The sequence below is a fragment of the Mobula hypostoma genome, chromosome 13 (genome assembly GCF_963921235.1).
Source record: "Mobula hypostoma chromosome 13, sMobHyp1.1, whole genome shotgun sequence".
Lineage (NCBI taxonomy): Eukaryota > Metazoa > Chordata > Chondrichthyes > Myliobatiformes > Myliobatidae > Mobula > Mobula hypostoma.
Genome location: NC_086109.1, coordinates 17380742 through 17404207, shown reverse-complemented (window position 1 = coordinate 17404207; position 23466 = coordinate 17380742). Strand labels below are relative to the sequence as shown.

General features: G+C 40.0%; 1 protein-coding gene across 9 annotated transcripts in view; it reads right to left on the bottom strand.

Annotated features, from left to right (window-relative positions):
• Positions 1–7300: 7300 nt before the first annotated feature.
• The window catches only part of tmcc2 (transmembrane and coiled-coil domain family 2), a 189033-nt gene continuing 172867 nt past the window's right edge, over positions 7301–23466 (bottom strand). For all 9 annotated transcript variants that reach the window (XM_063065373.1, XM_063065372.1, XM_063065370.1 and 6 more), the window contains 2 exons: positions 18216–18351; positions 7301–13053 (listed from right to left, as the gene is read on the bottom strand). In XM_063065373.1, the coding sequence (XP_062921443.1) occupies positions 12742–13053; positions 18216–18351 (448 nt within the window). In that variant the 3' untranslated portion in view covers positions 7301–12741. The remainder of the gene's footprint in view (positions 13054–18215; positions 18352–23466) is intronic.

Below are 23466 nucleotides of genomic sequence, written 5' to 3'. Positions count from 1 at the left end.
CAAAGAAGGGGGTAACAGGAGAAGTGGAGAACATAGATGAGATGATATCAACTATGGTAGAGGGATGATATGATTCAGGTAGAGGGAAGACATCTCAGAGTCATTGGTGTAGAAAGCAATAATCCCCACCTTTCTGTCTGCTGCAGATAGGACTCTCAAAATACCAGAGGGATTCACCAACACTGCATCCCCAAAATTCTCCAAATCCATCTGGCCCATCAAGTCTGCTCCACCATTTCATCATGGCTGATTCATTTCCCTCTCAGCCACGATTTCCTGACTTCTTCCCCCATCTATTCATGCCCTAATAAAAAAAATCTATCAGCCTCTGCCTTAAATATACCCAATAACTTGGCCTCCACAGCCACCTGTGGGAATGAATTCCACAGATTCACCACTCTCTAGCTAAAGGAATTCCTCATCTCTGTTCTAAATGGGCGTCTCTCTATTCAGAGGCTGGATGCTCTGGTCTTAAGACTTTCACACCATAGGAAATATCCTCTCCACATCCACTCTCTCGAGGCTTTTCAACATTCAATAGGTTTCAATGAGGCCCCCCTTCGTTCTTCTGAATTCCAGCAAGTACAGGTCCAGAGCCATCAACTGGTCCTCAGACGATGAGCCTTTCAATCCCGCCATCATTTTCATGACCCTACATAGAACCCTATCCAATGTGAGTACATCCTTTCTTAGATAGGGGGCTCAGAGTACTCCAAATGAGGCTTCACCAGTGCCTTATACATCTTCAAAGTGCAAAGTAAAATTTACTATCAGAAGTCATACATGCCACCACAAACAATCCTGAGATTCTTTTTCTGCAGGCATACTTAGCAGAGGAACCTGTACCTTTTATCTGATGGCAGCAGCGAGAAAAAAGCATGGCCTGGGTGGTGAGGACCTTTGGTATTGAATACTGCTTTTCTATGGCAATGTTTCATGTAGATGCACTCAATGGTTGGGAACGCTTTACCCATGATGTACTGGGCTGAATCCACTACCTTGCTTTTATATTCTAGTCCCCTTGAAGTGAATGCTAACATTGCATTTGCCTTCCTCACCACCAGCTCAACCTGCAAACTAACCTTTGGGGAATCCTGTATGAGGACTTTCAAGTCTCTTTGCGCCTCAGTTTTGAATTTTCTCTCCATTTAGAAAATAGTCTATACTTTTATTTCTTCTAATAAAGTGCACAACCATACACTTCCCTGCACTGTGTTCCAACTGCCACTTCTTTGCCCATTCTCCTAACCTACCCAAGTCCTCCTGTAGCTCTCTGCTCCTCAAAACTACCTGCCCTACCTCCCATCTTTGTATCATCCACAAACATGGCCACAAAGCCATTAATTCCGTCATCCAAATCACTGACGTATAATGTAAAAAGCGGTCCCAACACAGAACCTAGTGGAACACCACTAGTCACTGGCAACCGACCAGAAAAGGCTCTCTTTATTCCTACTCTTTTCTCTAAGAGGACCATAACCTTGTCGTGGTTTGGAGGCTTGCATGTCTCAAAGACCCAGAGAGCTATGTTGGCTGGAGTCAGGGTTTTATGCTTTGGCTCTTGGTAGGGTTACCCATGCCAGATGGGTCAAAGGGTAGAGGAGAGACTGAGAGTAGTCTACTAGTCCTCTAGGTTAGGGGGTTCAGCTCAGGGCTAACAACCCTGACCAGTAAAACAATATTGTTATGGAAACAGCAATGAAGAATCCTTCTACATCCGTGTGTGACAGTGTTCCTGTCTCCACCCGGGACTTGCATGACTGACAGGAGTGAAAACCAATAAGTTACTGACACGATGAAAGAAGCCCTGAATACTGCCATTGCTGCCCTAAACAGCACGGGCATAATGAGCCACAAGATTCCCACTTTTTGTCTCCTGCCAATCAGCCAATGCTCTATCCATGGTAGTATCTTTTCTGCAAAACCCTGGGTTCTTTCTTGTCAAGTGAACCAATACAAGGGCCCTTACCCTAACAAACATCCTTAAGCACTAAGGCCACATCTTCAGCATGTACAAACAAAGATCTCTGAAACAGGCACTTTTCTTGTAATCACTGACACTGACCTTTCTAGCACATTCTCCAGATTGGATACATCCAGGAGATGACCAGGAAAAATAGTTCAAGGATGTTTTCAGCGTCTATCTTAAAAAAAAAACACTTACATGCTCACTAACTCACAGGAAGGTGTAGTCTGCTACCAATGAAATTCATGAGCATCCAGGAAGGCAACAAGAATGTGCTTAGGTTAAGCAATGCAGGATGATATGCACCACAGCCCTCAAAAAACCATCCACCCAAATATTTCCTTCCCCGCCACTAATAAAGTCAAATTAATTCCTATAGGCTGAAATGAAAGCCAACCTCAACCTAGAGGGTCTGTTTAGGATGGGACAAAACCCATCTCACACCCTACAAAATGGCCCTTAAACCCTTTGATCTGTTTTTCTTCATTAGCTAAGCCAATAGTGCACATGGCTTCACGTTAAATATTATTTTTAAAAACAGTGGTTAAAGGGCTTTGGGACAATGAGTTCTAACCAATATTGTCGCTGTCAAGTGCACTCCTGCTGGGAAGTAGATACTTGCACTTGACACACATTTGAAAAAGGACTCAGACATATTAACCTCACTCCCTTCACCCCACTCCCAACTGCATAACCATTTAGCACTACTGATAAATAATAGTCTTATGCAATATAAGCACCTTTAGGAGTAGCAGAAGAACAGGGAGAAAATGAAATCACCAACTCACTGCCCCTTTCAGCTTCTCGTCTAGACTGGAAGCAAGTGAATGTATCCAGGAATTCCTTGGACAGGTCTTAGGAGTCAGGACTGATAGAAGCTGAAGTGAATTACTGTGGGCCAAATATCCTGGGAATAAAATAACTCCTGATTAAGCTTATTGAAAATCCGTTTTTGACAATTTTACTTTCCAGTTATTTTGTTTGTAAGAAGTGTATATTCATTTGTATATTGTGTACGGATGAAAACTCATGCCCAAATCATTTTGCTGTCCATATTTGAATGTAGAACAATTCCTGAAGCTTCCCCTGGACTCAGTACCCAAAAGGGAGGAATGAATTCTGTACCCTTACTCATTTCACTATGGTGTAGCTCATTATTTGTCTAGTAGTGTTTCTTCATAGACATTTCCCTCCCAACCAAAATCATGATTCTTTAACCACCTCAAAATATCTCAGAAGTATTAAGTTCCGCAGCAGTAATGTATGTTTCGGTAGTTGTGGGAAAAGAGCCCAATTTTAATTGGGCATCTGGAGGGTCAAAGAATCTGAGAGCTTCAGATTTAAATTCAAATAGCTTCCTGTTGAAATCCATACACTATTCAGGTTTTAATTTTGTTTTCCCTTCCGACCACTACAATATTATCGTTAGGACAGAGTCCTTTTGTAAAGGATTCAGAGGTAGGATCAGTCGTCTGATTTCTGTCCATTCCTCCAGGCATGCTCAGGTAATTCAGATCATCACAGGCACACTGCCATGTAATGACTGCTCAGCCTCATCACTTAGTCACAAAGTACTACAGCACAAAAGCAAACTCTTCAATTCAACTAGTCTGTGATGACCTGTTGTTATGCCTAGTCCAATCAGTTCACATCCGGACAATAGCTCTCCATATTTCTCTCATCCAAGTACCTATCCAAGTTTCTCTTGAGTACTGCAATTGAATACACATTCACCACTTCCTCTGGCAGCTCGTTCCAGACTCATAGCACCTTGAGTGAAGCTCCCCCCTCAGGTTCCCCTTAAATATTTAATCTTTCACCCAAAGCCTATGATCTCTACTTGTAGTCTCACCCAACCTCGGGGGAAAAGCTTACAGGTGTTTACCCTATCTATACCCCTCATAATTTTGTATATCTCAACAAGCGAAACAGGATTGGGATCTTGCACTGGTCTAACACCGTATCCCAACGGCAGCCCAAGGTGATGCAAAGTCGTCAACACACGCTTAGAATTAAATGATCTACATGGGATTAGCATAGGACTGGAAGTGGAGAAACATTGAAATGCTGAAGGTCAAAACTGTAGAAATCCTGATAACCCCTGAAACCTTGGCTAAAGTGCCTTGGCCTGAAATGTCAACTGTACTCGTTTCCATAGATGCTGCCTGGCCTGCTGAGATCCTCCAGTATTTTGTGTGTGTTGCTTGGATTTCCAACATCTGTAGATTGCTCTTGTTTGAAACCCTGATAAACTTTGTTATATTAACACATACTTTGAAGCCATCTCTGGTAAACAAAGAACTTATTCAAACAATTAATGCCTAATTTTAGGACTGATAATCAGGAATAAATTCATGCACAGTGAACTGCACATAGAATGGATCTCTGGGTGGCCTAAAAAAATGCAATACATCTTGTGCTCTGCACCCTGATTACACCATTCTTACGACTCCACCACACAGCCAAATATTCCTTAAAAAATAAAAATCTATACATATTTCATATACAGATAAGTCTTGAGTAGTTTGGGGCTTGTGGAAAAGCATCCGTAAGAATTGCTTTTGAGTAATAAATATCATGTAACAAGTAAGTAAGAGAAAACAATTTTAAATAGGTATAACCTTGAAATGATAGCATTGGAACTACTCCAATTGCTACATACTATCACCATTTACACTGGAAGTACCTATAAACTCTACAGAAACAGTCAGAGTTTTTACAAGCTTCTTCCCTGGAGCTGGTGAGACAATAAAACATGAAGCAGGTGCCCGACATGGCTTAACAGTCAGCATACGTTAAGGGCGTGTCAATGCAAGCAATTGAATAATTCAATCAATAGTGCACAATGGTATAATTTAACCTCAGGTTATCTTATTAAGTAACAAAATAAACTTTGGACCTTGTATCACACAAAGAGTATTGTGGTGGATTACAGTTAGTTTAACGGCTGAAGGAGTTGCGACTTCCATAGAATTAGCATTTGTTACACATAACCTTTAGGCTTCTATATTCTTTAATGCAACACAGTGGACTTTGCCCTTCAATCAATAAAAGTGTCTCGAGGAAACAGTGCAAGTTCCACACATGTTCTCTGTTGTGGGAGAGAACAAGTACAGGAAAATTGTTTATACAGTATTAAAACTGGATAGGCTTAATCTACTTGTAGATAGCTAGATTCTTCATTGATCCCAAAGGAAATCCCAGTGTCACGGTAGCATTACAATTGCACAGATATACAAATATTAGGAGAGAAGCAAGAAAGAATAAAAAAAAGTTACCTCAGTCAAACAGGAGGAGGCCATCAACTTCCTGGCTATAGGATGACTCATTTAAGCTTAATGACTGAGGGCAAGAATGACCTCACATAGCTGTCTTAGTCTATTGTTACAAGTGCTCCTCTGTTCAGCCAAGGTGGCATGCAGAGGGTGAGAAACAATGTCCAGAATTGCCAGGATTTTCCGTAGGGTCCTTTGTTTTACCACACCCTCCAGCTTGTCCAGTTTGACTCTGATAACAGAGCTGGCCTTTCTAATCAGCTTATTGAGCCTGTTAGCAGCACCCATGTTGATACCTTTGCCCCAGCACACCACACATAGAAGATTGTACTGGCAACAACGGACTGGTAGAATATATGAAGGAGAGACCTGCATACTCCAACAGACCTGTCTCCTCAGGAAGTGGAGGTGACGCTGGCCCTTCTTGTATGCAGCCTCTGTGTTGATGCTCCACCCAAGCCTGTCATCCAGGTGCACCCCCAGGTTCTTGTAGGTCCTCACCATCAATAGTAATAGGGAAAAATGCAGGATTAGTCTTCCTAAAGTTCATCACCATCTCCTTTGCCTTATTGCACATTTGACTAGATGGTTTTGTACTTTTTAGATATCCACTAGTTTTAGCCAGTTTTGTATTTGTATATATTTTATATTCAGGTTTTAATTGGCACTGGCGAGTATACTTAAAAGGAAGGGTCATAGGTTCTTAATTAGTAAGGGCAACATTAGTAAAGAAGGGGGGCATAATTTTAAGGTGATTGTAGGAAAGTTTGGTGGGGGGTTGATTTCTGAGGATTTTAAAAAAAATTTACACACACACAGAGTGGTGGGTGCATGAATTGTGTGCCGGGGTGGTGGTAGAGCCAGATACATTTGAGACATTTAAGACTCTTAGATAGGCACATGGATGATAGAAAAACAGAGGGCTATGTGGAAAGAAGGGTTAGATTAATCTTAGAGTAAGCTAAAAGGTCAGCAGAAGATAGGTGGGCTGAATTGGGCTGTAACTCTGTGTTCTAAATCCTGCACAACTGTTGTAATCCACTTCATAAACGTGTTCTATTACTTCGTTTGTGCAACTGAAGCAAACTGTCTTGTAATTCCATGTGAACAGCAAATAGATTTTAATACACACGGTTGTCTTTGAACGGGATCAGCTCTCACATTGTAGCCTTGCCTCAAGAGGGACATAACAGAGCTTTTTGGGTACTAAGTTAAACACAAAAAGGAAGTAGTTGAAGGGGAGTGCTTTTTGTTGAAATTTTAAATTAAAAAAAATTAATTTCCTTGGCTACAGCGAGATTAAAATATAGCAGGTCATGCATTCTTCATGGTTCTCTATACTAGAAAGTGGCCATATATAACAGAAAGATACAACATTAGTCCAGCCAGAAAACTGATCATGCCTAATCTCCGTTATTTTTGCAGGGACAGGGAATCACTGGCATGGAGCAAAGGTCGTTGAACTAAAGCAAACCACATTTTTCCACCACAGATCGGGGATACACCGCAAATAAAATGTCATGTGACACTAAAGTCCAGTATGACGTTCTCCTAGGGGGCTATTCTGTTAACGGAGAACGTCTGTGCGTAATATTGTTAAGAGTGTGAAGGCTGATCATGGGCAGCCACCACATGGTCTTTGACAGGTCAGGATAAGGGTCCAGTGGTATGGAATGCAAGATGACAGGGGACCCTTCACTGCTGCAGCCTTCCTCTGTCTTCACTTCCGTTGTGATGTGTCATCTTCTGCCAACTCCTCTGTGGAGGTTTTAGTCTGGAAACTCCCAATTGACCTAACCACCATGGGTGACCCTACCAGGAGCTAAACACCAGACAGCATTGCTCTTGGGATCTCAGAAACTCACAAGCCTCTCCAGCACAACAAGATGATGACCCTCTAAGGAGGAAATAAAATGTACTCTCGATTTCCAACACCACCTTCTGTTTATGCTGATCATGAGCTCTTTTCAACTGGGACCTTGGCATCGGGAGCCAGCTCATAAGGCATAAAAGGTAATATTAAAATACATGTAAAAAAATAAAACATACCATTTGCAGGGAGCCATCCTTTTTATTTCAATTGAAAGACTGGTTTTCTTTCATACACTCATAAATAACTAACTCTGGTTAGTTACCAGAGACTCCTACTAACAAAATAAACTAGGCGTTATATTGTGATCCATAACTTATTCTCTCCACATTAAGGTAAAGTGTTAATAACACAAGTTGCAATCAATGGTAGATATGCTGCTCTTCCTCCGTTAGTGACACTGTTTAATGTAAATAACATGACATTCAGAGAACCAGTGAAATAACAGACCCCCGAAAATTGGAGGTCCACCAGTCTGCCACTGGAGTAAGACAGCTTGCTTCAGTAGAATGGAGGAGCATCAGGACCTGTGCATTCAAACTCTTAGCCATGTTTTTTCATAGTATAGTCCAGTGCAACAATGATAATACAGTACAGCACACAGAGGCTATTCTCCCAAACCAGGATCGTTTACCTCCTGCATTTGCGCGCCAATGTAATAGCGCATTTCTTTTTGACAGATTACTACAAAGGTCTATTCTGCCCGTGTAAAGTGCTTGATGGTGCAAGAGCTGAAGATTCTCAAGGAGAGCTCCATTCAGGAAGTGGCAGTAAATTTCAAAGTACAATACTCTTAAATTTGAAAAGGTGAATAATCAAATTATTTGTCTAGCGGCTGATACTTAAGGAGGAATGAATTCCATTATTATAGAGCAATTTTTAAAATCACATACGTGGGAAATATTTACAAGTTCACTACGTGATGGCAGAAATTTTCCCCAACGTGGAATCATTTCTACAATGAAAACTTTGGTTTTTAACTTTGTGTCTAACAAACTTCATTATATGACTATCAACACTTGAAAATTTTAATGGCTGTGTCAAAATTGCAAATACAAAAATTGTGAAATAGCATCCATCCAAAAGTTCTTAGATTTGCAATTACAGCATGACACTTTTCCTGTTCACTTAGCTCTCATCCGCTTCATAACCATATCCACGGCATACTATTTGCAGTGAAGATGCATTTGCATTTGAATTACTAGCATCATTTGCTGCTGCTGTGCAAAATTAGAATCTGTCCATACACCAAATCACACAGACAGTTTGGTGCTTTGACGATGGACTTTACAACAACCTATCTCATTTTCTGAAGTTTTATCATGAATCACTATTTTCTGAAAGATTCAAAACTAAATCCCAGTAACTAACTTAACCAGAAAGAGAAAATTGTGGAGTTCCCCAGAGAGAGTAGGTAAGATTTAGAACATACGTTTTTATTGATTTTTCATTTTGAATATACTGTTGATCATTTTTCGAAGACATAAGGAATATGTGAAAACCCAATTAGAAAAAGTGGGAAGGGTTGACATAAGAACAAATATACACTTACAAATTCAAAGGCTCATCAGGAATGAAATGATAAAATACAAATCTATTCTATTATTCCAATCACACTTCTTCATGCAATTTGCCTGTGAATGTATATTTGACCCCTTCCCCATTTTTCTGAAGCTATTAACATGCCTGCCTGCAACTTAATCTTCACATTTTAAAGTTTCATAACCCAGAATCTAACTTGTCTGTTCACTTCTGAGATGTCTGACAGACCAGTGTACTTTTCCCGAATTTTCCATTTCTGCTTCAGATTTCTATCATGCATAACAATTTACTTTAACAGGTAACTGGTTCATTGGTTTAAATATAATCATAAGGAATGTAATGTGATGGGTTACGGACTCGGCTCTTGGCACCTGAAGTGAAAGGAGAGATTTGCCAGTTTCAAACTAACAAAACCAAATGCCAAGTTTTAAATCATGGTCCTTTAGGACTAGTAATTATTAACATGAAAAAGTGGGACAGTGATCATCTTATTCTATACAACCTACTTGTAATTCTTAGTTCCAGTAATCTGTTTACTTGAACATTATTCTGAATTATTTTAATGTACGTATTTCACTGATCACTGTCCCATGGTGTTGGGAATGATGATAAATGGACCAAGCCATGCAAGCATAATTCAATCCCATATTTTAAGTTTGTCCTTAAGTTTTCAATTCAAATCCCTATGGCCATTATTGATGGAAACACCCAGGTAAACTTGCCATATTATAATTAGATGCTCTTATCAGAAGTATTTTAATATCACTGTTGTCAGGAGAGCAATGGTATAGTGAAGTTTACAAAATCAGCTTCCTTAGTAAATGTACATCTGGGAATTAAAACTGGAAAAATAAACATTATAAATTTGTCAAACAAATTAGAAATTAAACACCCCTATATCATTTTTTCATATATTAAAACACGTCTTGTTACACTGGAGATTTGAAAATGACCTTCATGCTGTACACTCCTTTTTCCTCATGATGTTCCCATACAGGAAAGCACATCCCTTCCTAAATGGTGAGAACTTCAATTGTGTTAACAGCATATTACCTTGCAATATCGCCCTTCCTGTTATACAAAGTGTATTACTGATGGATTAGTTAGACCCCGCTGACACCACATCCTCACACATTATACTAGCACCAAATATGCTGTGATAGGGTTTAATTGCAGTATAAGCAGATTAAACTATTTAATTTCATATTTTTTAAAGTCTCTCGCTCTTCTGCTTTCATTTTCTCTGCTTCCCTGCTTTAACATAGACTCTTTGCTTTGACACAGTTTTGCTCTCAACCTTGCTCAAGCTATCATTCCTGTGCACCAGCCCCAAAGGCACAACAGGAATGCTGCTCAGTTGTGGATTTAGCCCAGTGGAGTCTCACTCGACCTCAGCATGTGAACGCATGCAGAAGTTGTTAAATATGGGTCAGCAGACAGAACCATATCCGATTTCCCTTCCCCTTCCCCAACTGAAGCCAGTTTGGGTCTTCCTACCACCCTTGCTGCTACATTACAATTTGGCAAATAAATCTGGGATCTTCTCCTTTATTTGAGTTGAGAGCTGTACTGTCTAATATATTTGCACACTCAGCCTTCATAATAACAATGAACACAGCCCAGGCAGATTCCAGCAAATTACTTCCAATCCCATTGATTTTCAGGCCACTGAGCCTATACACCTAGTTCTAGTAACACTGGACCCTGCTTAAGTTAACATATCTTATCAAATTAGTATAATGCCTTTTGTGCAAGATTTGCATTTTCACAGTGCCCTTCATACAGATGAAGTAATAAAATTGTAGAAATACTTATAAAAATAAAGGAAACTCAGCAGACATTTTGCAAACTGAACCGTAAACTGCAATTTGATAACAGGCAGAAAATAAGCTGTCCTAATGCTACTTAACGTCGGCTAGGATAGTAGGAAAAGATCTCTACTTCCTCCTGAATGAGTGACATAAAATGCTCATGCCCACCAACATGAGGTGGCAGGTCTCACCCAACAACGCCACCCTGTCTCTTTGTGCACTGACTCAAATAACATTACTACCATCTTAACCACATCTGGCACTAACAAACAGGCTGCATGTTCTGACTAAAGCAGAAAAGCAAGTGTTGAGATGTGGTAGTCTTTGGGAATTTTTTCCCCCTGCATTCCATCTAGCATAGTTATTGATACTTTCAGCTAATTATCAATTTTGTGATGGAGGAATCTTATCACAGCTGCCTTCCCTTACTCCATCCAATGTGCCGTTGTGCAAACAGTGCACACTCATTGGAATTATGAGTCAGCATTAAACACCAATAAAACCATAGGTCACCAGGATAGAAGAATGTGAAATAGGGCAAAAAAAAAAGTGACCTCCACATAGTTGGATGAGATTAAAATGGCAGAAGCACTTTCTTCACCAAATGTGTGGTTGGTGGTTTGATTTAGAATCTGCTTGCTTTTAATGGGAAACAGCCATGTGATTGTTCTGCAGCCCATTTTATGGCTTACATGTAACGATTTTGCTTGCTGTGTAGGTTCATGCCACGATCTCCTTCTTACGTTGCTACACTGGACCTCTCCCTTACAGTGTTGCATTGTGTTCCTCACTTCATGTTTACTGATATAAAATAATCAATCCATTAAGGCATTTGCTCACCCTTTGTTCACAATGGTCTGTGAAAATAAAATAAGAGGATAAAGGGGTAGAAAGCAAAAAGGTGATCGACATTGATCTATCAGGTATTGTTTATTTAGTTGCTGCTTTGGGGAGGGGAATACTCTTCTGCTCTTCCTCCAAATGCTGCTTACAAATAAAAATATTTTAAAAACAAACTCAAAGAAAAAGGCTGGAAAAAAATCACTACGTTCCGATGAAGTTCTCAAGCATCACTTACATCACTCACTCATTCACACACACAGCACTAACATACCCTGCAACAATATGGCATTGCTGCAGCATGGGATGGGGGTGGAATCTACCTTGTGCAATTTTAATCTCTATCCCAACAAGCTCCTCTTGCTTTTAAGCACTGGATTCAATATGGTCATAGGGCAAGGCCACTGCCAAGTTAACAGACCAAATGCTATGTGTTAGTGGGGAGAACAAAGTGCAATAAACTATTGTACTTAAATGCGTTTAAAAATGTAAATAATTTAATTAGTAGCATTTACCATGATGGTCTTAATTCCTAATGACACACTCAAATGTTTTTCAACATGTTATAAATGTACCTACTTCCTACTGAAGAGAGATCCCTAGACTTCCTACGTTCAATATTCAGTAATGCACCCGCTTACCACTTCATTCTGAGCCAGTGCACTGATCACTGGCAGCAGCAAACAAGTATATTGAGAAGAATGCAACGCTGGAAAATTTAAACTAAAAGAAATGGTCCATTGCAGGAATAATGCATTGCCAAGAGCATCTAAGAATTTTCCTCCAATATTCTAACGATTTCATTGCAAACATTCCCAAATGAAATTTCCTTCACTGGTTACTGGAGCTGTCCAACAAAATTATCTCCGACAGTTCTCCACCGAGTGCCTTAAAAATTATCTTGAATGAGTTTCACAGATTGCTTCACATAAACAGGAATGTGCAATGTGGTTAAGTTTAAGGGATTTTGCAAACCATTCTTGCTATATAACCGAATGTATATTAGTTATAATAAATATATAAGCACTCACGCAAACAATACATTTTCTTTCCCTGCTCCTCCCTCAAAAAAATTAAATATTTGTTATAAGTTAACAAGAAAACAAATAAAAATACTGAAATGGTACAGTACAGTGAGAGCAATGTCTTCCACATATTGCATTCCTTCATTGCTTGCATCAGTGTACGTGCAAACAATTTCTCAGAGCCTTTTCGATTAAAACCTTCTACAAAAAAGGAGAGGTTTAATCAGCTGTCTTCTGCCTTTTGTCGGGGCTCCATCTTGTCACAAATTGCACAGTTGCACGTGCCCATAAACTGAACATGTTTTCAACGAGAAGTGGCAAAGGCAGTGGACGAGAAGAGAAAATTAACAAGTTCCAAAAACCTTGTTTAAAAAAAAACTGCGCCATCCGCCAGTTATTAAATGTATTGAGATCAACTGGGCAACCAGATCTGTTCTGAGAAGTATACAATATTGTCCCATTGCTTCCACAGAGAAACAAGGAACAGCACTAGTAGTAGTGTGCTTAGAACCCGGAATCGTGTCTTCATGAGAGGAGTGATGAAGTTGGCAATGGTGGAGACGAACACCAATATGACAGCCATGAGTGCTAGGATGACATTGATGAATTTGCCCAGAAGTGCCCGTGCGTTAGCGTTCTCCACACCCTCCAGCTGCACCACCTGCTGCTGTTGCTGCTGAAGTTCCAACTTGGTTATCCGGGTAAGACACGACTCCAGAGCCTCCTGTCGAGCACAAACAAAAGAGAGTACAGTGAAGATCTATCCTGGGACCAACAAATTGATGCAATTATAAAGAAGGCACATTAGTGGCTACATTTCAGTAGGAGTTTGAGAAGATCTGATATGTCACCAAAGACAAAACAAGTTTCTAAAGATTTTAACTGGTTGCATTACTGTCTGGTATGGAGGGACCATTACACAGGATTGGAAAAGGCTACATAGAGTGTTGTAATCTCAGACAGCTCCATCGTGGGCACTAGCCTCTCCAGAATAGAGGAGTCTTCAAAAGGTGATGCCCATCACCCAGGACATGCTTTCTCCTTATTACAACCATCACAGAGGAGGTACAGAAGCCTGAAGAAACATAGTCAACGTTTCAAGGACAGCTTCTTCACCTCTCCCAACAGGTTTATGAACAGACCATGAACACTACTTCCTTACTCCTGCTCTCTTATTGCACTACTTATTTAAATTAATTTTCTAATATATACTTCTTATTGTAATTTATAGCATTTTTAATGTATTGCACTGCACTGCTGATGCAAAACAACAAATTTCACAATATGTACTAGTAATATTAAACCTGATTCTGATTCAGTGAAGAGAGATTTTTATGATTACTATGAGGCTAGACTGAACAAGGAATCCAATCCAAGATAGAATGGTTGCTGTGGAAAACACCTTTGCTGCAAGGCTGGAACTGAGATGTAATCGGTACAAAGCAAAAGGTGCACAGTACCATGTTACAGATATTAAGTTTAGGTAATAAATGAATTATAGACAATATAACAAAGTTCATAAACAAAGTAGATGGTCATTGTCACAGACCGTTTCCTGGAGGAATCTAAAACTTGGTGGGGGGTGGTGGTAGAGAGACAGAGACGCACAGAGATACAGAGAAACACAGCAACAGACAGAAAAGATATAAAGGGGATTGAGAGACAAGTTTTTCCACTTGGAGTTTGCTGGGTATGTGGATGAGCTGCCAGAGGAAGTGATAGAAGCAGGGACAAATACAAGATATGAAAGACCTTGGACTGGTATATAGATTGGAAATTTTGGGAACATTGGAAAGTCTTGGTATTACCAACACCCCTTATATTAATGATAAGGCAATTTACAAGAAAAACAAAATTAGAAAACATAGCCTTGTTCGTCACCAGCTTTTTAAAAAATCTTCAAACATTTAAGGAATCTCTAACCAATATAAAAATTAACCTTGCAATCTCAATCTAAATGACTTAAGAATTGATGGACAATGCAAATTTAGCATAGAATTCTGGTTTGCAGAAACTCAAATTTTACTAACATCCTCTTGGACCCAGTGGAAGGCAGGAGAGAGGACACAAAACAAAAACATCTGCAAGTTTTTAAAAAAATGTGTATCCAGCAGTTTTGCTAATGTAAGTAAGTAATTTTCCTAGCTTCAGACCATTATTTGATTCCACTTTCCAATATCAATTAGAAATTTGAAAATCAACCTGAAAATTCAGTCTGGAATGAATGGCGATTACAAAATTGGCAGGAGGAACTAACTGAAAATCTAAACTGGAAGCGAGAATAAAAAAGGAAGAATGAAAAAGGATTATTTAAGGATGGATAAAAGAACGAGAAAATTACTTTGGCAGCTGTTAAACATCTGGGATGTGAAAAATGCAAAAGATCTGCAGTCCTTGGAAAGGTTAAAGAGCACTGAGCAACTGAATTTGTGGCTACAGTGTTGTGTGGTCAGTTGAAAACGTAGAGTAGCCTAGAATGAGTCAGAACTGGTTCAGACAGTTCAGGAATGTGTCTATTCAAACACTGTTGCACTTATCGGGAGTATCCTTGGCTGAACAATACATTTTGCAGTGCAAGATTATCTTGGATATACCGCATCAAAGCCTGTTTGAGCAAAAGTTGATATGAACATCCTGAACCTCCCTTACACCCACACACATTCACACCACAGACATTCTTCAGCTCTCATTTTCAACAATTTTTCACATCTAATGGCCTGACATATCATATCCCAATTCGTGCCTACTGTCCCCCACCAACACCAGGTTTCATGTGGACGCACAGTGTGCAAAATAACTGAAAACAATTCTATCTGTAATTCCCCTTCCTGATAAAGAATGTATCACACAGGGAAATAGAGATTAAATTCTACTTCCTTAATGCACGCAACAGTTTATATTTTATAAGAACATTCGATCAAAAGCAACCCTTCAGTTCCTCCTCCAGATAGACCACTATTGATCATATCTCAAGTCCCATTCTTTGTCTTGGTTCCACATACCCAGTGCCTCCATCCATCAAAATCAATTTCACTAAGTGCTCAAATGCTGCACAACCTTAACAAGCTCTGGGAAGAGGGTTTCAAATTCTCAATAAATTTTATGTAAAGTGCTTCTTGACAGCCTGGCATTAAATTTTAAGGTTTACGCTAATATTTTCTCAACTCCCCAGATATAGGTCCTCAACTCCTTTAATCATATTAAGCAACTCATTTAAACCTTTGATTTTCATACACACAAGGGGAGACAAATTTAGCTCATGTAACCCTGCCTATCATAACTTCACCCTTTATAGTGATAGGGCAATCAATTATAAATGTTTTTTTTAATGTGTCAATTCAACTGATTAGTTGAAATTACAATAAGGGATCTCCAATGAACATAGAAAATACAAGACTGCTGCATACATGAGACACACACCACAAAGAACTCCTGAGCACATGCATTGGTGTTAGGATCATATTCTGTCATCCAACCATACTGAAAGGATCTGCTCAGAGTCCTGGCACAGACTCAAATGTAAAGACAGCTCATTTGGGCCAGATTGCAAAGAACTCTTGAGCTTGTCAAGCCACCTAACAAGTCAGGACCTGAAGGAAGCTGTGGGAGGCAATAAAAAAAAACTGACACTCCAAATCATAAGTATAAGTGCATATTTGAAAAGCTCCAAAGCAATAAATAATATAGAAATGATGGAGTGTTTTCATGCACATATGCAGAAATAGTGAACAAAAGGAAATGAGGTGGAATGCAATAAATTAAGATAAAAGATTGAATAGTTTATAAATGGAATATGGCAACTGGTCTTACTAAGATTTCAACAAAGGGCTTTTCATTCCATGTGCAAACATATTACACATTGAAAGAATAGGGCTGTCACTACTATCACTAAGTAATTTATGATATCGATTTCTGGGAAGAGATGGGTGTTCCATGATTGATTAGAATGGGCCAATTCCCTCTGGAGTTTAGAAAAATTAAAGGTGATGTCACTGATCTTGAAAGTACTTTAAAGGATATAAACTGAAAGGGTATTTTTTCATTGCTGTAAGATAAAGATTCAAACATATTGGACTGAGTAGTACCTTTGCTCAGTGTACTAAATTTTTGGAATTCCCTTCACAGGGGAGTGTATTTTCCAGTCACCGGGTAAATTTAAACACTATAATCAGCAGATATTTGGGATCATGAACTATTAAAATTAGAGAGATTAGTTGGAAAAGCAAGCTGAGCCAGAGAACCAGCAGAGTTTATCACATGGCAAATCAAAACCAAGTGCAATGTAGCTTTTTCCTGGCCCTATTCATTCTGCTCACACACAGCTCTGGAAGAAAAGGAAGGACTGAAGATCACATACTAAAAATAATGTCTCACATTTGTGACGAGAATACACATAAAATTAAGATGTTTGCTGGCCTGGGCTAGCATCAGTGGCATCAGCAGTTGGTCTGCCACCTGCCCTCAGGGGAAGGAGAGATAAGGAACAATGGAGCAGCGTCTGGAGATGTGTAATGAAGGGACGTGGGAGAGAGAGAGCTGTCTGGAGCGGCTCCCCCCTTTGAACCCTGAACTGTTTGAAGTGATGGACAGGCGATACCCCAGCAGGGGGATAAAAAGGGACGGGTTCGCTAAGGCAGGTCACACACACGCCACCTGAGGTAACGAGACCCTGGAAGCGGTGCGCCTCTCACGAGTGGGTGAGAAGTACCAGACAACGACCAGGGTGGAAAGGTACGATCAGCGGGAACCCGGTGTGTGTCCGCCCTTGCCTGGGTGCCGGGTTCGCTGCAGAGGATCGACCACATCTGGAGGAGGGGTCACAGTCGGTGACCTCAGGTGACATCACCAAGGACCCGCCCAAAAGTTGCTTGTGAGCAATCTCGCCGGTCTGTGAGTGAAGCCGTTCTGAATGATCAGTTGTTCCTGTTCTATCTCTCTCTTCCCCCACGTTGTCCATCGCCATGGCAACAATTACTGCGAACTGAACTACTAACTGGACTGAACTTTGAGTCACTTTTAAATTTGGTCATTTACCCCTAGACAACGATAGAGCTTGATTGATGCTGTTATCTTAATTCTGTGCACATGTGTGGCTATCATTGCTGAACTGTTGCATTTATTATCCTTTCGATTACTGTGTTGCTTGTTTCTTTAATAAAACTTTCTTCGTTCTAGTACTCCAGACTCCAACTGAGTGATCCATTTCTGCTGGTTTGGCAACCCAGTTACGGGGTACGTAACACATTAAAGAATCACATTTTAAGCGTGACTCTTCAAAAAAAAACACCAACAAAATTTACTGTCCAAATCCATCAATGAAATATAGATTTTGTTGAGTTATAGTGAAACAAATTCTAAAGTGATATATTCAGAAACACCTTAAAACTACTACAATTAATCTACGTACATGGGGAGGGAGAAGTAAACAATGAGATCTGGAGATATGTACGGCCATTAATGCCACTCAATAGCTTGCTTTAAAAAAAAGGTAAGTTTGGTCCAGAGTTATCTGATGAACAAAGTGCAATCTATTCCTGTTAAGGAGAACCTCACCATTAGAAAAATGTTTAAAATCTCCAAGGAGGAGAATTTTTATTTTATTTAGAGATACAGCACAGTAACAGGCCCTTCTGGGCTTAAGAGCCCATGACACCCAATTGCACTCATGCAACCAAATTAACCTACCAACCTGTTTGTCTATGGAATGTGGGAGGAAACTTGAGCACCCAGGTGGTCAAGAGGAGAACATACAAACTCCTTACAGGCAGTGGCAGAACTGAACGCAAGTTGCAGGCATTATAATAGCATTATACTAACACCTACACTACTATGCTTCCCGATTGCAGATATATTTACCAACCAAATCTATTTTTTTAGAGGATGTACCTGGATATCTCTGGCTCTTTCATCCGACTGGTAAGCCACTTTTTCCTCCATACTGGCAAGTTCCTGTTTCAGGTTAGACATTTCATTTTGATGAAGCTCTGTCAGATCATTCAACTGCTCCTCTAGACGCTCATACCTGGACAAAAAGTTTAAAATTATTAATGTAACCAACCACTGCTTTCCATGTACAAGTGAACAATCAGCATTTTCAGTAGAAATTCTAACACATGGAAAGAATAAAAGATGATTTTAGGTAGTGCAGTTCTTGTATTTATAAAATATATGGACAACAGGACAAATTATGAACTCAGTTCATTCCTATTTATCTCAGTAATTTTCCTGTTTGAATTATAACATGCTTATTTCTGGATGAAGACGGCGACAGCAAACAATGCAACCAAGGGCAACATCCTCCAGACAGTTTACAAAAATACCTCTTTCTCTTCTTTTGCATCCTTTTCTTTCAAATGTGGTTCTGCTACTGTTGAAGCCTATGATCTGCATTTTAATGGTGTGCTTTTGGGCTGATTGAGTGATCTAGTGCTTTGCAGTCTCCGAGCGTGTTTGGTGAGTATTCAAGCAAGTGTGCATCGTCGAGGCCAAGAAGCCTGGAGATAGGGTGCGAATGACTCCATTAAAAAAGCGAGGAAGATTAAAATCATGAGGTGTGAGCAGAAGACGAGCATTTACCAGCTCTGTCTACCAGCCTCTTGCTCGCTGTTGCCAGAGGATGGTGTCTGTACATAAGGGTCTCTTCTCCCTCTTGCTCATTGCTCCTTGAGGAAGGACCGTGCGGATCGGAAGTAACTTCTCCACCTCACTGACAATCAACACTGGTGCACTTCTGGGATGTATGCTTAGCCCACTGCTCTACTCTCTCTCTACACCCATAACTGTGTGGCTAGGCACCACTCAAATGGTATCTATAAATTTTCTGGCAATACAACTATTGTTAGCAGAATTTCAAATGATGATAAGAGGACATACAGAAGCGAGATACATCAACTAGTTGAGTGGTGTTGCAGCAAAACAATCTTGCACTCAACCTCAGTAAGACCAAAGAACTGATTGTGGACTTCAGAAAGGGCAAAATGAAGGAACACACACCAGTCCTCGTAGAGGGATCAGAAGTGGAAAGAGTGAGCAATTTCAAGTTCATGGTGTCAATATTTCTGAGGCTCTAACCTGAATCCAACATATCGATGCAGCTGCAAAGGCAGCACGATAGTGGCTATATTGAGGAGATTTGGTACGTCAGCAAAGACACTGACAAATTTTTACAGATATACTGTGGAGAGCATTCTTACTGACTGCATCACTGTCTGGTATGGGGGGGGCAGTGGGGCCACTGCTCAGGATCGAAATAAGCTGCAGAGATTTGTAAACTTAGTCAGCACCATCATGGGCACTAGCCTCCATTTGTTTTCAAATGTTTTTATTGGGAAGCAACATCAGCTTAACCACAACCGACAATGTCCTAAAGTACAATGCTTCTTTTTTACTTTTCTTATAACAAGATAATGAAAGTCTAATGAATGTATGTATAGTAAACAAGCAAAAAGCAAAGGAAACCCTACCATCCCGTCTCCTTTCCCCCCCTTCCCACCCCTCACCCCTCCCATATGTGCTGTTTAGGTCCTACCACCCCCCACACTTAGTTCAGCTGTCGGTCTCTTCTAAATACAACAGTAATGGTTGCCAGGTTTTTTCAAATTCATTGAGTCTGTCCTTGATAAAGTATCTTATCCTCTCTAGATGCAGAGTATCCATTAATGCAGCCAGCCATTGTCTGAGTGATGGAGTTTCCTCCTTTTTCCAGAACATCAGTATGAGTTTCTTTCCATTAAGTATGCCATAGGTCAGGAGTTGTTGCTGGGTAGCCTGGAATTTATTTGACCTCGCAGAAGTTCCAAAAATTATTAAAAAGAGTTCTGATATTATCTGAACCTTTAGTATCTTCGATAGGACCTCAAATATTTGCTTCCAATACTCTTGTATCCTGGGACATAAAGCATAACTATGTAACAAATTTGCCTCTGAGGACGGCATTTCTCACACATTGGGGACACCTCTGGGAATATTTTATGAATCCTTACCTTTGAGTAATGTAGTCTATGTAGGATTTTAAATTGTATTAAACAATGCGTGGCATTGATAGAGCAGGAGTTAACATACTCCAAAGCCTCATTCCATATAACCTCCCCTATATCTGTACCCAACCCCTTTTCCCACTCTTTTTTAATATTATCCATAGTTGCATGACACTTGTTTTGTATGGCATCATACAGATAGGCGTTGATGTGTTCTGTCCCTAAACATAATCTTAAGTGATTATCTGATTTATCAGGTTCTGGCACTAGCCTCCGTAACATCATCTTCAAGGAGTGATGCCTCAAAATGACAGCTTCCATCATTAAGGACATCGCCATCTCCAGGTCATGCCTTTTTCTCATTGCTACCACCAGGAAGGAGGTACAGAAGCCTGAAGGATCACACTCAATGATTCAGGAATAGCTTCTTCCCATCTGCCATTCGACTTCTGAATGGACATTGAACCCGTAAACACTACCTCACAACTTTTTAAATTTCTATTTTTGCACTACTTATTTAACTATTTAATATACAAACTTAGTATAACACGTTTCTACCTCTATGATTGTGTCTTGGATTGTATTGCTGCCACACAGACAACAAATTTCATGACAAATAATAATTTCACCCACATTTCCACTCTTAATACTATTGATCTTGTTTGTTTTCAGACTAAATAATTCCAAGTACATTTATTATCCAAGCCTGTATGCAGTAAACAACCTTGAGATTCGCCCTGCCAGAGACAGCCGTGAAACAAAGAAAACCATGAAACCCATTCAAAGAAAACCCCACCCCCATATGTTAAAAAAAAACAAAATTGCACAAACAGCAAAAAATGAGTAGAAAAACACAGGATATAAAATACAAAACTAAAAGAGTCTAAGCATATTCAGTTTAATTTAGCACGTCATTCATTACCTGCAGGCCGTCCCAATGAAATAACAACAAAAAAATGGAGCAACCAGAAACGCATCATGACGTGAACTACAGAGTCCAATCCACAAATTGCGTTAATTAAATTTTGCCCAAAAGCCAAAATTCCGACACAATCCTCTGACAGCATCAAGCGAGAGCGGGAAGAGAGACCTCGAATGCAGGGCTGGCAGACAGCTCTGAACACCTCCACCACCCACTCTTGGTTGCTGTCCTCCTCCATTAGGTTTCAATAGTGGGAGAGAGGAAGGGTTCAATCGAATCAGCCGAGGACCAGTGCCCAAGCAAATAATCTAGGTTGCAGATAAGGCTGTCTATCAAACTATCAGGGAGAAGGGAGGAAATAAATCAGAGTACAGAAAGAGAATGGATAAACTGACTACATTAGGAAGGCACAGAACCTACAAACGCAAGACTACAGCAGTGATCTGAATGAAAGCAGGGAAAGACTGTTAAAAACAACCATAACCTGGGACCAAATGAGCAGTAACTGTGTGGAATGAATTCATGATGTGCATAAGAGATGGTCTACTGGATCAGTATGGTGTGGAACCAGTGAGACTGGAAGCTATTTTATAGATTATGTATTAAGATTAATGGGCCTTGAGGGAAAATGATCATAAATTGATGGAATTTTCAAAAATATCAAAGTGATTTAGGTTCATTTAGAAACCTAGTTTTCGAATCTAAACCATGCAAATTAAGCAGGTACAAGATGTGCTAGCTACAGCACAATTAGAAGAGACATTAAAAGGCAAGATATTAAACAGCAACACATTTAAAAAATAAACAGAATTTATCTTTCAGGCTTAAAAACCTTAGAAAACTCATGGCTAATGAGAGATGCTAACCAAGAAAGTACTGGATTGAAAAGGCTTATAATGTAGCAAAAAATAGTAAAAAGTGAAAACGGTGGGAAAATTTTAAGATTTCAGTAAAGAAATTGAAAACAGAGTGGACAGAAACAAACCCTGACTACAGAACCTTGTATGGATATATCAAATGAAAAAAGAAATGCAAATGAGGTGGATAGGGGTGACTGAGACTGATAGAGGTGTACAAGATGATAAGACGCAAAGATAGAGTGGATAGTTCAGTGATGGGGCAAGTCAAGTTAAGTGAAGTTATTCCCACTGCTTCAAGAACCTGTTGATCGAGGGGCAATAAATATTCCTGAACCTGATGGTATGGGTTCTGAGACTCCTCCACCTTCTTCCAGATGGCAGCAGCAAGAAGAGAGGACAGCCTGGGTCACTGGGGTCCTTGATGATGGATGCTGCTTTCCTGCGACAGACAGCTTTCCGTATACAGTAGATGTGATCAGTGGTGGGAGGGCTTTACCCATGATGAACTGCGCTGTATCCACTATGTTTGCAGACAATTCCATTCAAGTGCATTGGAGTTTCCATACTAGGATACGTTGCAACCACTCACTATACTCTCCACCACACAGCTGTAGCAGTATGTCAAAGTTTTAAAAGTCATGCCAAATCTATGCAAACTTCTAAGGAAGTAGAGGTGCTGTTGTGCTTTCTTTGTTCTGTAGTTGCTCCTATGTGCTGGACCCAGGATAGATGCTCTGAAATGGTAACACTGAGGAGTTTAAAGTTGCTGAGAAAATTGAATTAGGATCAGCTTTATTATCACTGACAAACTGCATGTCGTGAAGTTTGCTGCTTTGTGGCCACAGTCCAGGGCAAGACAAAAACTACAAGTTATAAAAATAAAGAAATAGGAGTACAAACATTAAATAATGAAGTAGCATTCATAGACCATTCAGAAATTTGATGGCAGAGGGGAAAACATTGAGTGCGCCTCATCCCTGATGGTAAAAGTGAAGAGAGGGCACGTACTAAATGGCGAGATTGGGTTGGGTGGGTGGAAGTGTTGGGGTTTCACCTACAGAAGAGAAAGTAAGAGCTGGCATCTGGAATGATAATGTTCTATAGGGACTGACAGGAAATCTAGAGACAACGCTTTCGCTGTTGAAGTATGCTGAGATCACAATCTCAAGATGCATACAGCCCAAGTGAAAAACTTCTCATCTCGGTTCTGGATGGCCAACTAAGACCATGAAGACTCAACCACTGAGCACATGTAAGACAGAAAGTGATATATTTTTGGATATTAAGATGCAAGAGCAAGGGACGAGTCGATGTTTGTTGATTGAAGCACCAGGCTAGGTTGAAAAGTAGGGGTATTGGAGACAGAGGCGAAGGATGGG